This window comes from Protopterus annectens, chromosome 5.part0 (assembly GCF_019279795.1).
Source record: "Protopterus annectens isolate FY-2018-M chromosome 5.part0, PAN1.0, whole genome shotgun sequence".
In the NCBI taxonomy this organism is placed as follows: domain Eukaryota; kingdom Metazoa; phylum Chordata; order Ceratodontiformes; family Protopteridae; genus Protopterus; species Protopterus annectens.
Genome location: NC_056735.1, coordinates 1,793,627,917 through 1,793,644,385, shown reverse-complemented (window position 1 = coordinate 1,793,644,385; position 16,469 = coordinate 1,793,627,917). Strand labels below are relative to the sequence as shown.

The 16,469-nt window shown below is 39.4% G+C and overlaps 1 protein-coding gene across 1 annotated transcript in view; it reads left to right on the top strand.

Annotated features, from left to right (window-relative positions):
• Nucleotides 1-16,469, top strand: part of SUCLA2 (succinate-CoA ligase ADP-forming subunit beta) — a 730,522-nt gene that overhangs the window by 293,804 nt on the left and 420,249 nt on the right. Inside the window, exon 4 of the mRNA XM_044071591.1 lies at nt 9,869-10,031. Within this exon, the coding sequence (XP_043927526.1) occupies nt 9,869-10,031 (163 nt within the window). The remainder of the gene's footprint in view (nt 1-9,868; nt 10,032-16,469) is intronic.

Here is a 16,469-nt window from a genome sequence, read left to right as displayed (position 1 = left end):
ATCAGCTGCATCATTGGGGGTTTTGACCTGGGATAATCAGATGACAAGAAATGTCATTCTGCAAGTTATCCCAGCAGTAATATTTGAGATATTAACTTGGGAGGTCTCTTAGTGAGAGACTATTCTGTATTTTGTCTTTGACTGGACAGCATCAAGATCCACTCACCACATCTGCCTTGCTTGCTCTGAAGTAAGTTGTTAGGGTGCAGTAATTCTGTTGGATACAGTCAGGAATGTAGCAAATCTTAGCTTAAATGTTTTGTTTTTTGAGACTGACCTGCATGTTTTAAATATTTCCTGTAATTTACTGTAACAGTAATTGTATACAGAGTATTTTCCTAGTCTTTTATTTATTACTAAATATATTTAAACCTTTCATTGTGGCTGATCTGTCTACAGATATTTAAGTTCTGGGAGTACTTGCATATTTATTTGCCATTGTGTGGACCACTCCTAATAGCCTTGCTCTTGGTCAACCTACCATTTGTATAAACAGTAACATTATACAGTAAGATTGGACATCCTTTAACAGCCTTAAAGTAGCTGACTGGTGGCAGGGGAAACTCCCTTGTAGTCTGGGCAGAAGGGGGCATAGCTAGTAAACCTGTGCCTGTTTGTGTGTGTTTGTGTGTGTGTGTGTGTGTGTGTTTGTGTGTTTGTGTGTTTGTGTGTGTGTGTGTGTGTGTGTGTGTGTGTGTGTGTGTGTGTGTGTGTGTGTGTGTGTGTTTGTGTGTTGTGTGTTTGTGTGTTTGTGTGTTTGTGTGTTTGTGTGTGTGTGTGTGTGTGTGTGTGTGTGTGTTTGTGTGTGTTTGTGTGTGTTTGTGTGTGTTTGTGTGTCTCAAACCTCAAAGTGTGTGTGTCAGCTACTTGGGCAGGGACACAAAGCACTGGTTGGACAGAGAGGGTGCTGGTGGTCTTGGCTTGGTCACTCAGCTAAGATCTCAGCTGTATAGCTGTGCCAGTGGGGAGTCTTATTGGGGATCTGGAGAAAGGGAGAAACCAGCCCTGGACTGACTGTGGTCTTTGTATGCTCTTAAGGGAAAATTACACTTGATGCAGAGAGCTGCATCTGGAAATACTGTGCGTGTGTAGTTGTCATCCTCCCAATTTAAGTTCCCCACTGGTGCTAATGGTGAGGATTGAGGCTCCTTGATTACTGTTGCCATTGGTGGGGCATCACACAAGTGATCAAGGAATGTGAAAATATGCGTAGACATTGCATCACTGAAGATTGTTTACAGTATTCATATTCTTTTTATTCAGTCAAGACATAGGCATATTTTCATTGCAAATAAGACTACATTTTTAAAACAACTGTGTAGAGAGATTGTCAGAGACTGAAAGAAACAGCATGTGAAGAATGTCTGACAGCAAATGAAAGTGTCCGTTCATCTGAGAACTTGCAGTCAGTGTCCAGTCATAGAAGAAGAATATGGTTTGGGTGAAGCTTTAGATGTGGGAATGTGAAGGGTGAGAAATACAATGAAGGGAAAATGTTAGTGTATGCATTTCATTTCCAAAATACTTTCATAATGAGTTGGATCCTCGAATATTCTTTACTTGTCTGTTTAGTTGCTTCCTGTCTAATATTCGCAAACGCTGACAGAGTAAGAGATGAATAAATGTTTGTCCTGTGTTGAAAGTTCTTTTAAGGAATTTGTTACCCTTTCCTGATATGAATGACATAAACAAGTAGTCGGGAGATCTTGGCAAAATTAATGCTGTGTTCATTTTTAATTGGTCAGTGGTTATTCTCTGATATAATGTTGCTTTTAATGAAAGAAAGTATAAAATGTCATGTATTCTGTCGTTCAAATAGATAGGACCTTGATTTTCTAGTCTTCTCTGTATGTGTTTCTCTTTGCAATAAAAAATATTGTTTTCTGCTGAACTGTGTCACACGAAAGCTATTGGCTGTCTTAACGCCTTTTCACTAAAATGCTTTTATAGTTCAAACAGCAACTCGTGGAGAGGGCGAGTGTAAGTGCAGCATGTACTAAATAGGGTTATTGTGCCCCTTTCAATTAAGTTACACAACAGACAAACAGAACAATCAAGCATTGAAATGCCTGTGAATGTCTCATTAGAAGGCACTTGCCCATTTAAGATAAAGATGTGGAATAATGCCAAGCAGTCACTGTAATACTATCAGAAAAACTATTTTTTGTACCTTCATGGCATTCATGCTGAAAAGTAGAACAAGTCATATAGGGGGACCTGGCTAAACTGTACTAGGCAATACCTCTTCTGGCATTTTCTGAGCACTAAAGCCAGCCATCCTACATTAAGAGTTCAACTTCCTGCCACAAGAGTGCAGAAATGAAGTCAAGGAACCATCTCTTGGGCTTTCCTATTGGTTGGATTGTTTGAAAGCTGATTACTTGGCTGGGATTTAAACACAGTATTTGTGCATAGCTGCTCAGAATGTACCTGGGGGTTAGCAATGCTGTGTATAGACACAAATGCTTAAAAGTCAAAATTTTCCAAGGTAGTTGATAGGGCACCCCCTGCTAAGCTTTCCTGCTTCTTGGCGTGCAAAGCAGTTGTGCACTGCTGCCCAGAGAGCAACCTAGCTGCACTTTTTGAAGCACCATCACAAGTTTCTACCCCTAAACCTCCCATAGATTTGCTGATTTTACTAGTTCTACAACAGAACCTAGTCCATGTAGCCCACCCTCCACCACTTATTACAGAATACACCTTATATAATGGAAGGTCAGTTTCCCACCATTTCTTCAGCCAGCCTGATTGACACAGGCATCCTGAGGCAATGTAGCAATTGCCTCATGTATACAGACAACCTACTACTCCTAAAGCATGCAAGAACAATATGTGAGAGATGCATCTATACTATGAATCTGGAATCACTGCTCTCTCACGTAACAACAAACCAAATACCAAGCAGGTTGTCAGCACCCACACTCCACCACCCACACATACCAAGCACACAACACATAAACCCACATACGTGGAGGTACTCACTAGAAATATACCAAAAGAACAAAGACCTCCCAAGTGCAAACCTTCTGCACACAATGCAGTCCCAACAGCTTAAAAGTACACTCAACATACATCATTGTCTCACCCAATAAGCCCCCAAGGCAAAACACACACAGAAAAGCTCACCAGCTTAGATGTAAACCCATATGTCACAAGATGGGTTGCAAACTGGCTCAAGGACAGAACACACAGGGTTAGAGTTGCTGGTGCCATGTCAGACTCTAAGCCGGTCACGAGCGGTGTCCCACAGGGCTCAGTCCTGGGCCCCCTCTTGTTCGGCATTTATTTTTCTGAAGTGCAGGCAAACATAGGGGGATTGTGGCTGACAAAATTTGCAGATGACTGCAAACTGGGCACCATAATTGACACTCCATCAGACACAGACATCCTCCAGAGAGGTCTCATAGAAATGGATAACTGGTGCCAGAGTCATGGCCTTAAGCTAAATGCCAAAAAATGTATAGTCATACCCTTTGGGAAAAACAAGGTAACCCCTAATTACCACATAGGTGGTAATCCATTAAACACTGAAGAAGTTATCAGGGACCTGGGGACCCAAGTTGACAGTAACCTCTCTTTTGACACTCACATTGCCAAAGTGGTTAGGAAGACCTTCTACATTGCCCACCTGATCATGAAGGGATTCACATCCAGATCAGGAGAGGTCATTGTACCCCTGTACTCTTCACTTATCAGACCAATGATTGAGTACAACGCCCCATTCGGAATGTACCTTACCCGACACCTGCAGCAGTTGGAAAGACCCCAAAAGTTCCTCACCAAAAGGATAAAGGGGCTCAAAAATATGTCATACGATGCCCGACTGAAGAAACTTCAGCTCTATTCAGTCGCATACCGTCTGCTCAGAGGTGATCTGTGCCTGACATACAAGGCCATGTCCAACCTCGAATTAATGGACATGCTCCACCTCAAAAAATCCAAATCCACCAGAGCCATGAGAGCAAGAGACTTAAACCTCAACACGGATATAAATAGGACGTGCTGGAGGGACAGATTCATCACCCAGAGACTCCCTACACTATGGAACAGAATCCCAGTCCATGTGAGGCAGAGCCCCTCACTGACTCTGTTCAAGAGAAATCTTGACGAGTGGATGGGAGATCGTAGGTTTACCCCAGGAATCATTTCTGTGTCACTGCTGGACAGAGGCACAGCAAACTAATGGGTATAGTATTCTCATCCTAAGGGGTGGTGAAAGCCACACACACTCTGGCTAGGCTTATAAATGCCCTAGGGCAGATAGCCTAGTATGAACCTATGAACATCTAAACCAAATGTCTTGGTCATAGGAGATTCCATAGTGAGACACACACATGTTCCCCTCACTAGACTGGACAAGAAGGTCACGGTCAGCTGCCTATCTGGTGCTAGGATCCGCCAAACCACAATCACTCAAGTCTCTCAACAAGTACTGTCATAATTTTGTCATAGTCCCTGTTGGAGTGAATGACTTGAGACCTACCTCACTGGACTATATGAAGAGAGACATGATGGAGCTTTCAGATTGTGTCCCAGGCAGGTATGTCCCTAGCCTTAAGCAGCATTTTTCCCTTAACCAGGATAATGACACAATACAAATAAAAAGTGATTTGACTTCAACAATTGGCTTAGCTTCTGGTGTCAGTCCAGGGTTGATCCAGTATCTGACATCCTGAGATGATATAGTCGATGGACCACGCTGATTTGCCAGAGATGGTTTTCACCAGTCACCTCTAGGCTTTAGGTTGCTGGCAAAGGGACTTGCCACTCCCATATTGCCTTTTTAGGCAATGTCATAAGAACAAAATTCCTGACATAAAAATATTCTTCAGAAACATAATCTTAATTAAATATAGTAAATATAATAACATTATATTAAAATCCATACTTAAACACACTTAAATAACTTTTAAAAAAACTTTATTTTATTTTATATTTTATGTAATTGTTTAACATAACACATAATAGATTGACACTAATAATAATGTATGGAACTATTTATTAATATTTATTAAGGAAAGGAAGTAACAGTTTTTTTAAAAGTTTTTTTAAAAGTTTTTTTAAAAGTTTTTTTAAAAGTTTTTTTAAAAGTTTTTTTAAAAGTTTTTTTAAAAGTTTTTTTAAAAGTTTTTTAAAAGTTTTTTAAAAGTTTTTTTAAAAGTTATTTAAGTGTGTTTAAGTATGGATTTTAATATAATGTTATTATATTTACTATATTTAATTAAGATGTGATTAAGGTTTGGTGGGTGGTATCATGCTTAACCAATGGTGTTAGATGTTACTGTTTAAAAAGCATTGGTTTGCTCTAATTAATGACTCTGATGAAGCCGGATTGTTGGCGAAAGCATTTGTGTGCTTAGTCTGTTATTGCCAATCTGTCCTTGCTAATAAATTTTACTTCGTTGGTAACCTGTTACTAATCCGTTGGATGGTTATTGAACCTTGTGGGGCTTTACTTTTCTTTTAGCTGTCTGCCCTTGTGGGTGTTTTGGTCTGCATTCCTTTTGCAATACAACTGTAGGAAAGACCCCCCTCCACATCATTGTTGATTATAGGTCACCTACTATGAACCACGAAAACCACACAGCCCACCTGGACCTACTTGAGTCTCTATCAGCACAGCCAAATACTTTGGTCATGGGTGACTTTAATTGTCCTTCCATTAATTGAGTAACATATATGAGCACAAATGCACTCTCCTAAAGGTCCCTGGACTTTAACACAGATGCTCTGGAGCAGATAGCCAGCACCCCAAGTGACTATAACATCCTTGACATAGTGCTCACCAATATGGGGGGATTGCTGCACCATCTCATGTGTGGGGCCATCCCTGCTAAAGTCCAATCATAAATCAGTTTCTTTCAAAGTAACGGTTATACCTGACCCACCCTCAGGAGCAAAAAGGTTAAAAAAAAAAAAAAAAAATTCTGTAAAGCAAACTACAACCTACTGAGTGATGGCATCAGTAGTTCCATATCCCCTGCCAACACTGACAGCAGTGACCCCTATACTGAGGTGTACACAAATGTCCTGTATAAACACCTATATAACATGTTGAGACTCAGCTGTACCAGAATGGATCAAATCGAGCTCCTCACCAAAATAAAAGCCACCATGGTGGACATCCAGCATAAATAGGTTATACAATAAGAGAAAGAAACTACTGTCAAAAAACAAGAGAGAATGGTCCCAGCAAAGGAAGAACTCCCTCCAAAGCATAAATGAGCAGGTTATACATCTTGTAAAGTCCTCTAAAATTAATTACGAAACTAAATTAGCATCCCTAGCTAAGGTAAATTACAAAGCATTCTTTAGCTATGTCTGAAATCTGAAAGGGAAGGCCAAACTAGCTGTGGGGACAGTACCACTTATACTGAACCTGAGGACATCACCATCCTGCTAGCAGAAAGGTTTGGCAAAAACTTCACCCCCCCCGATCCCACCAATCATACCCCACAACATACCTGTCAGCAGTCCTCTGCCTAGTATCTCCAGAAAGCTGTTCATAGCCACATTCTCAAGGGCTAAAAACACAGCCTATATGGCACTGGACAACATCCCAGGATGCCTATTAACTGGTCTAACACAGGAGTTTGTGGAACCACTGAGCACACTCTTCAATCTCAGATTAAGCACTGGCTTTGTCCCAGCTGAGTTGGAAAACAGCAACTGTAATCACCTTGCACAAAGGGGGTCCCTCAACCAACCCCAGGAACTGTAGACCCATAAGCCTAACCAGCCTAATCTGCAAGGCCGTGGAGAGAATCATCATGAATCTTAACAAGGATATAGGTGACCTTCAAAGTCTTGACCCAACCCAGTTTGACTTCGTTAAGGGCAGACCTTCCCTGCTAAACCTGGTGGACTTCTTTGAGAATGTCACCAAGGCCCTGGATGGAGGTAGAACACTTCACACTTCATATCTCGACCTAGCCAAGGCCTTTGACACACACCCCTCACTCGGGCATCATTGAGAAACTCGCCCAGCTGAGGAATAACCCTTGCTTCACTAGATGGATGGCAACTGGCTCACAAACGGAACACATACAGTCTAAACTGGGGAAACAAACTCTACTGGCAGACCCATTTCCAGTAGTGCTCCACAGGGATCCGTACTAGGCCCCTACTGTTTGGTAAAAATAGATGGCTTATGGCTTACTAAGCTTTCTGATGACTGCAAACTCGGTGCAATCATAGAGTCCCCCAAAGATGTCCGCATACTACAAAATGGGTTTACACAGACAAATGATTGATGTCAAAGCCACTGACTTAAATTGAATGAAAAAATGCATGATCACCCCTTTGCCAAAGAAGAAATCTCTGCTAATTACAACATTAACCCATTCCCACCAGTACAGCTCTTGAGTGTGTTTAACTCCTAGTGGGTGTGGCTTGAGCCTTTGAAAAAAATTGTCACCCTACAGTTCAAACAAATATTTGTATCTCTTGAACCATAAGTCTTACTAGAAAAATGTGAATGGCAAACTATTCAGGATACATTAATCTTAGTGTAATTTATTCAGTTTGATGCTTTAAACTGGATTTTGTAAGCAAAAATAAAGGCAGTAAACATTAATTTTGTAATGTTGTATAAACAGCTTATAATATTTCAGTAACCATTCAAGCAAGACTCATATTGCCAGCAGGATTTTCTTCATACAGCTGTGAGCTTTCATTTCAGGCTATGCAGTTCTGTCTGTGCTACCTGAATATTGAGATATTTAAAGAAATATGAACATTTATTACAATACAAATAGTGTACAAGTAGTATTCATAATCTCTTTAGCTGCAATTGACAGAGGTCACATTTCAATAAAATTATTTGCTATCATGTATTTTATGAGATGAAATCTTATGATATCTCGTATGTCGCATGTTTCTGGAATTATTAATGCAAATATGATCAAGCAATGTTTGACACACATAGGCGTTGGTAGGAGGTAACTGCCGAAATGACTGGAGGAGCAGTCTGCTGTAATGAGATAATAATATCCTCCCAAGTTCAAACCTAGTGGTGAGAGATTTAGGAACACAAGTTGATAGGCTTATTTTGATCATCAGGTGCCCACAGTAGTAAGGAAGGCCTTCTATATTGCATACCTCGTAAGCAAGGTTATAGTATCCAAAGCTAAAGAAGTTGCAACTCCCCCATACTCTGCTCTCATCAGACCAGTAATGTAGTACAATGCTGCCTTCTGTATGTACCTCATCAGACATCTGGAGCACTGAGGAGACCTTGGAGGTTTCTTAGCAAGAAAATTCAGAGCCTACAACACATGACCTACATTGACAGACTGAAGGCCTAATCACTTTACTCTACTCTATATTGTATAGATTGCTTAGAGACGACTTGTGCCTGGCCTACAGAGCAGTCTCAGAACGTGTCTTGATGAAGCTGCTGCATATCCGCAAATCCAGTGGGACAAGATTCATTCGCTTTAGGGATCTTAACCTAGTTTGCAATATTAACAGGACATGTTGGAGAGACAGATGCGTCTCCCAGAGATTGCCACTCCTCTGGAACAAACTCCCAGTTCATGTAAAACAGAACTCCTCAATGACTCTGTTTAAGTGTAACTTGGACAATTGAATGGGAAACTGTAAATTTACACCGGGGGTTTCATCTATGTCCCTCTTAGACGGGGACAGCCGGTGCTGATCTTAGATTTGCGTGTAAACATAGACTACATATCTTGGCCCATACTGGGGAAAAAGGGTATAACATGGTTAGTTAGTAAGCTTGTAGAAGCCTTAAGGCCAATAGCCTAGTAACCTCCTATGATCATATGCATTTTGAATGCTACAAGACACCATGGGAAGGAGAGGGAATGGAGAACAAAGTGAAAGTAGGCCTAGTTATTTACTCTTGTCCACCTGTCAGGAAAGAGGTAAGAATTCCTTAAAACAAATCATCTCACTAGCCTCAAGTCAGTTTAGTGAAAGACCAACCAGGTCAACAGTATGCAAGCAGCCTTTAAGTGAAGTAGTGCTGCGCAGTTCCCAGCAGTGACAAATTATAAATGGGTTAATCAGGCACTCCAGGGCTAATTGTTTGAACTCTATGACTTGAAACAAAATACGTTTTACACTTGCATCACTCACAGTAATCCTACAGTTGTAATATTATAATCTATTTCCTTGCATATTCCTTCTTGCTTTAGTGCTACATTATCTGTAAAAATGTAAAAACTGTGTGTGTAATTGCAGACTCTCTGTTACTTTTTCAGAACTGTACTGATTGTAATATAATTATAGGTAATGTCTTAATTACTCCAATTTTCATAATGCAAGTCATGTCTTTTTCCAGTGCTGTAAATTTCATGTTATGAATATCTGTAATGCAATACAGCTTGCATGCTTTGCATTTGTGTCTGCCCAGAGTTTTACCACCTGTTGGTTTTATGTAATTTTTTTCCCTCAAGCCTAGTAATATGACATTGCTGGCACTGCTGTTGACTACACAATGTGTATGCCACTTGGTGTTTGCATTTTTATCATTACAGTTATTATAAAAATAGTACAAATTTGAGTTTCTCTATCCACTCATTCAGTGTAAGTGAGCTCTGCCTAGTTAGTTGCAATTAACAAAAATGAATTAATCCTCCACCGCTACTAATGAGCAGAAATACTTGTTTAGCATTTTGACATTTTAGTCTGCTTTTCTATGTTTATAACTTTGCTTGCACATAAATGTCTGTAAATGGCAATTAGTTCATAACATTTTCTGAACAGGGTAGATGGATTGGCCACACAAGCATGAAAAGGTTACATGCTTAGGCTAATCTCTAAGTAAATTATTGTGTTTATACATATTCAGGGCAGCCCACAGTTTTGATGCAGATGTGATTGTCATTTCTTTCAATTTCAGCCCAGAGGAGGCCAGAAGCATTGCCTCACAAATGATTGGAAAGAAGTTATTTACCAAGCAGACGGGTGAAAAAGGCAGAATATGCAATCATGTTTTTATCTGTGAAAGGAGATATCCTCGGAGGGAATACTATTTTGCAATAGCAATGGAAAGGGCATTTCAAGTGAGTAATTTTGGTAGCTCATCATTTTTTATTTTTTATTACTTTATCACTTGCTTAGTTGATTTTATACTGGAACTCCTAAAAGTAGACTATAAATGGTTGCACTGCTTTTAACTATCCATACATAAGATGTACAATTACTGTACGACAGCATGAATGATGGAAATGTTTTGTGGTTGCTTTATAGGATTATCTTCAGTTCTGACTTTAGCTGTCTCTTAACCATTTTTTTAATTGCAGCTATGGAAATGACTTATCTTTGTCACAGGATTTTGCTTCAGATTAATTTCTCATTCGTTTAGTCATTAATTTAGTTTCTGATTCCCACTTATCTTACTCAGGCTGGAAAGCAGAAGGATTAATACAAAGAATCCCTGCTGGACATGTCAGTTTGTCACAGGGTGGACAAACACATACAAAGGGCAATTAAAAGGATCACCTGCACACCTATCTGCTTGTCTTTAGGATGTAGGAGGAAATCAAAGCAACTGGTAAACTCGTATGGCCACATGGGGGCATCTTTGGCCTCTTAAGAGAGGAAACTCCAAAGGTGAGAAGTGAACATGTACACCTTTGTCACAGCAGGGACTGCCTAATACTCCACTGTTTCTACACGTGCACTCCCATAGCATAAGAGGCTTTGGAGACACTGACATCATGTTGGACAGCTGTAATGCATACCTGGGATTGGCTTTTGCTTTTGTTGATTTGTGAGATCTTCGCTTCACATCACCTAAAATGGCAGACATAGCTTTCCAGGAAATCACCTTCCTCCCTTCCCAGAATAGGCATTAACCATCCTCCCAGCCAGCACAGTCAGTCAGTCACCAAGCCATTTATCAGACTTGGGTTAAGTGGGCTGTAGTTTGGGATTTATACCCCTATGCCACTAGTCTGGCTTATCTTTAACTACCATCTGTGATGTTTCCTACTCAAAACTTGTCTACTAATTAGTTTTCATAATCATTCTCATGTATGCAGAAATTTTTTTTGAAAGCATAATCGGTCTTGAATTTTTTTACGCATTTAATTCAAATCCAGTGAAGGGATTATGGTTTAGAAAAACATTCCTTAGGGGTGGCTCATGCTGTTGGACTGCAGCCCCCCCCCCCCCCCCGCTCTGCAAAGAAAATGAAAATAACAAAGAAAATAAAAAATTTCCAGAGCTGGAATCCAAACTGGTTTAACAGCAGTTTGGATTAGGAAGAAGGCATCAGACTACAGAGCTGCCCAGAAGTCTGTGCAGTTACTAACCACATAGACTGGAAGGGGACCAGACTGCAATGTCTGCAGGCTGGATAATTCAGCCTGCTCTAGCAGTAACTGTATTTCATCACTGGGATTTTGTATTTCTTCACACAAAGCAGGAGATTCTTCAACAGAGCCCTTAGGTAAGCTTTCAATGGTACCAGATTTGTATCGGTGAGTGTATGGACTTGCTTTATTTCTTCAACAGAGCTTGGGACTTGTATTTCAATACATGTCTGTGTCTTGTGTGTCTGTGTCTTGTGTGTCTGTGTCTTGTGTGTCTGTGTCTTGTGTGTCTGTGTCTTGAGTGTCTGTGTGTAATGCCCCAGATAAATATACCTGGTGGCTAGAGAGACTTGGGAAACAGTAGCGGTTAGAGAATAACTCGGGCTCAAACCCTGTACCTTGGTGCAGGTAGCAAGAACCTGAATTCCCTACCCACCACCACTTGTGAAAAGATTTTTGCCTCATATTATTATACTGTTGCTCATAAAATCTATGCTTTTCTGGATTTAATTCACTAAATAATGCCAGGCATTTGAATTTCAGACTTGATATTCTTCAGAAAGTACATGGCAATACAAAACCTTTTATTCTAGCAATTTTCTATGTTTATAACATCAATATTTGAAATTTGTCCCTATTTTTGGGGCTGTATCCCCCCATTATTGGGTTTGTCCAGGTTTTTTGTGATAAGAGGTTGAGAGCTATGGTGAGAACTGAATTCACTAAATGATAGCCATTTAAGTTTCAGTCTTCCTGTTTTAGTTTCAAGAAACAGTTGATTTGGCATAGTGGTATGTTGCTCTTACTGTAGTGCACAGGGTCATGGGTTCAAGACTTGGCAGCGAAATGCATTGCGGCATTACAACATTTTATTCTAGCAACTTTCCAAGATTATACAAGCAATGTTTAAATTGTGTCCCTGTTTTTTGGGCTTTTGTCTCCTCCTCACCAATAAATGTTGGCTTTTTTCCAGATTTCTTGTGCTGCAAGATACAGTTGAATGGATTTTACAAGGAGCTGAGAGCTTCAGGGGAAGAGAAGTTTAGTACTGCTTATTCTGAGATTGCTTGCATTGTTAATAGCACAACAGGTAGTGTACTTACTTTTGATGCAGAAGGCTGTGTGTTCTACTCCCATAGTATGGAGGTGTCTTGTTGATACTGTGCTTTTAAAGGATGCTGCAGTCCTGAGAATGTCCTCTTTGGCGGAGATGCCTAGTAACTATGAACCTGTTATCAGTTTACCATCCATTCCCTATTGCAATATTACTAGCTTATTTTTTTAATGTAACACAGGCAATTTATTCCTTAAGGGCAACGGGCACTTGTAGATGAAACGATGAAATATAAAGTTGTTTGCTAGCAACAACCTCTTCATTAGTTACAGATCTCTTTAATGTGGAATTATTTAGATGACTTTTACTTCTGCAGAGATTGTGCATATTTACTGATACTGGTGGATTGTAGAAGTTTGAGTAGACTTTTATATTGGAAATGTTCTGAATTGAGCAGTTTTGTCATCGGTGCATGCGTTTTGTTTCATTGTTTACTCTAAAAATGTTTAAAACAAATTTAAAACGTCCTCTAACCACTGTACTGTATTATGCAAGGAATATAATTTAATGTAATCAGGAAGGTGTATCAAAGAACACATGTATGTTTTGTGTGTAAGGGAGCCTATGATTTGAAAACAGCCCAAAGTTAATCTTTATCTGCCACAGGTCATATGTGTTTTCTTTGAATGTTTTTGTTTCAGTGCTGTTTCAATGAATGTGTTTCAAGGGCAGAGACATTTTAATGCCAAGTCTGATTTCATTGTGAGATGGCATTGATTTGTGTGGCAGATGTCTATTAGTGTTTGTGCTGTAAAATGTAAAATAAAACTTTTAAATGAAATCCAAATCACTGTAGAGGTAAAGCAGTATGCACATTGCAGTGTTTGTGGTGAATGGGGTGAAATAGCCAAGTAATGGGGCATTGGAATGGCTGCAAGGGGATGCCACATTTGACCATGATTTTGTGAGGGGGGGAAGGGCGTCAAACTCAGCCCTGGCTGAACCATACCTCTCAGTTGTCCAGATTTTTGCAGAATGAATAGATTTTTGCTTCTTATTTTTAGTTTGTCCCTAATAAAATTTGTAGTTTTCTGGCAAATCATTTAGGAATGGAGTAATTAATAGTGACATTCATTGAGTTTCAGACTTCATACTCTTCAGAAAAATGCATGCTAAAGCAAGACCTGTTATTCTATCAACTGTCTTAAGTGTATACAAGAGCAATTTTTAGTACTGTTTGTGTGTTCCCCCAATATATTTGGCCTTGTCCAGATTTCCTGCATTAAGAGGTTGAGAGGTACTCGCAAGTAAATCTCTTTATAGAATTAGGTATATCCAAACCTCTCAACTGTCCCCGATTTTGGCTCAAAATGTTGCTCTCCCTCTAATAATCCCTCCGCAAAATGGCAATTTTGGAAGAAAACATGGAGGTTTACAATTAATAAATAAATTGTAATGATCAGTGTTATAGATTACTTTTTTCAGAAGTGCATGTAGATTCTCTCTTTTGTCAGCTGCTCAAGTTAACATTACTAATATATAAAAAAAAAGTGTCCCTTCTTTGACAGGTTCCCAGCTGTATTGTGAGGCTATTTTATATTTTTGCATCACATTTTTGGACAGTTTTTCATAAAATTGTGGTTTGCTGGGAAATCAGTGGTAAATCATTAACATCTAAAATTAGAAAATAATGACAGACATTTGAGTTTCAGATTTCATACCCTTCAGAAGATCCATACTAATGCAAGACCTACTATTCTATTATCTTTCTAAGTTTATAAGAGCAATATTTAAAAATTGCCCTTATTTTTGGGCCTTTGTCCCACTTATATTTATGGCTTTGTCTAGAATTTTTGCTCTGAGGTTGAGAGGTATGACAAATGTGTCAGGGCCGTAACCGTTGGCCAGAGACATTTCAAATTGTGACATACTTGTTGCACCCAACTCCCCCATGTAGTGACTCTGGATGTGTCTAAGCAAGGCAAGGAGCAGTTATGCAGTGCAAGTGTGGAGAGTATCTCCCCTTCCATACTGTTGATTTATGTTTCTTATTATTCAGAAAATGCATATTGTTGCAGTGCCTGTTGGCTCTGTGTGTAAGTAGCAATGCTTTAATGACCATCAGGTAAGCTTGTCTGAGATTGTGTAAGATGCAAGTAAGCTTTAATAAGCATACTGTTAAAGAATTACCAACATTGAAAGCCTTTTTGTTGTTGCCATGCAGAGAATATTTACATAACTAGATAACGTATAAGCCTTGGGTATTGAAATGCATATGACAGCATTTGTAATAAAGGACAGGATTGCAGTATTTTCAGAAGCTCATTACATTTGTTGGAGACTTGCAGTCATCTTTGCAGGCTTTACCCATAAACTAAACAAAATGCTAATCTATTGTGTGGTCCATAACCTGTGCAGCAATCCTTTAAGAAATTTATCTTGAGCTGGTTTCTTATTTGCTGTTCATTTTTTACTTTGATCATGTTTTCCCCATGAAACATGTAGATAGCTGTCAGGCAGCAGGTCTTTTTTTGGATAAGAAACATTTTTACAAGTGGGGGTATCACAGAAAATTTGAAACAAGCTTAAATACTTTTAAATAATTTTTACTGGGGACTTCGGCAAGTTATTTTGAGCTGGGGGACTTTGCCATGCCACACCTCTGCCAAGTATAATTTCCAAATCACAGCTGCCTGTATACAGTAAACACTAATCACTGTTCCTCAACAAAAGTGGATATATTCACTGCATAGATCACTGTTGGAGTTACAGTTGTGTAAGCTATATGGGTCCTACCCCCTGTAACTGGCCAACTTGCAAAGCCTAAAGGACACCTTCCATATTCTCCAACTGTCAGGAACTCGAGCACAACTCCATATTAAGCCATTTGCAGGGTAAAAGGCTTCAAAGCTTTTTGCTGCCAAAGAGCGCTCCTTCAATGCTTCCAGTGGGACTGTCAGTCAGATAACGAGCCTTTAGAGCTGTGTAAAGTCCATTGCGGAGTAAAACCATCCACTTGTCTTATTTTTCTGACTGAAATGTGTGGTTTAGCTATGAACAGTATTGTTCTTGGACTGTCATTGTTTTTCTATAGGAATGCATGTATAAATGCTATGTGAACATTTTGTGTGAAAAATTCTATTTTACTCAGGATTTCTGTACTGGGAACAGGATACTGTGGTTGAGGGGGACTCTCAGTGGTTTACTTACCTCAGAACCACTGGTTGTTCATATTGTTCACTGCTGCAGTAGCCTTGGCTACACTGGTTTTATCCTGCCAAGGATATAACAGATGGCCAGCTTCCAAACTTTCAGGACACCTTCCACATGCCCAAACATTTAATATTGTTCAAGCTGAGCTGATTAAAAGAAGTTTGGGTGCAAAACCTTTCAGAACTTTACTGCCACCATAGATTATGTTTCTCTGAGGTTTTTGAGTATCGACAGTTGGCTTGTGCTGTTCATTTGTTGGGCAGATAAGTTCCTTTTGTGGAAAAAAAAACTTGCATTTTCTTTGTGTTGATGTTCTATTACTTAACTCTTCAGGAAAGTTATTTTAAAGCTAGAAATGTGTATTTTGCAGACTGTCACGAGATGGTAACATACTTTTAAATGGAGAGATTGTTTTTCCTGCCAGTTTAAAAGTGGTTTAAAGCAACTGAAAATATTTTTCTCTGGAGAAGTGGTGTTTATCTTACTTTTGTAGTGCTGGCATAGTGTTTTAAAGTTCTTCTTACTGTGTTTTTCTGTCAAATAATGAACTTTTGTAGACTGGTAGTGTTTACCAGCATTTGCTGCTCGTCTTCCTCAGGAAAAAAGCACCATTTTCAACTTGACCATGGAACAGACTACTGATCCCACAGTCTGTCCACCTTCCAGACATAAAAAGAAAAAAATAACTCCTTACATCCTAGCGATGCCTCCAGGTGCAGTTAACTCCTACAGATGCCTCTAGGAGTCAAATATTGCTTGTTCATATTTGCATCAATAATTGCAAAGCCATGCTATGTGCAAGGTTTTAAAATATTTCTTCTTAAAACTTACACAGTAGCAAACTCAACTGTGTTAATATTTGACCTCTGTCTAGTGCAGGTAAATAGATATTAATTAGAAAGTAATTGGTATCTTAG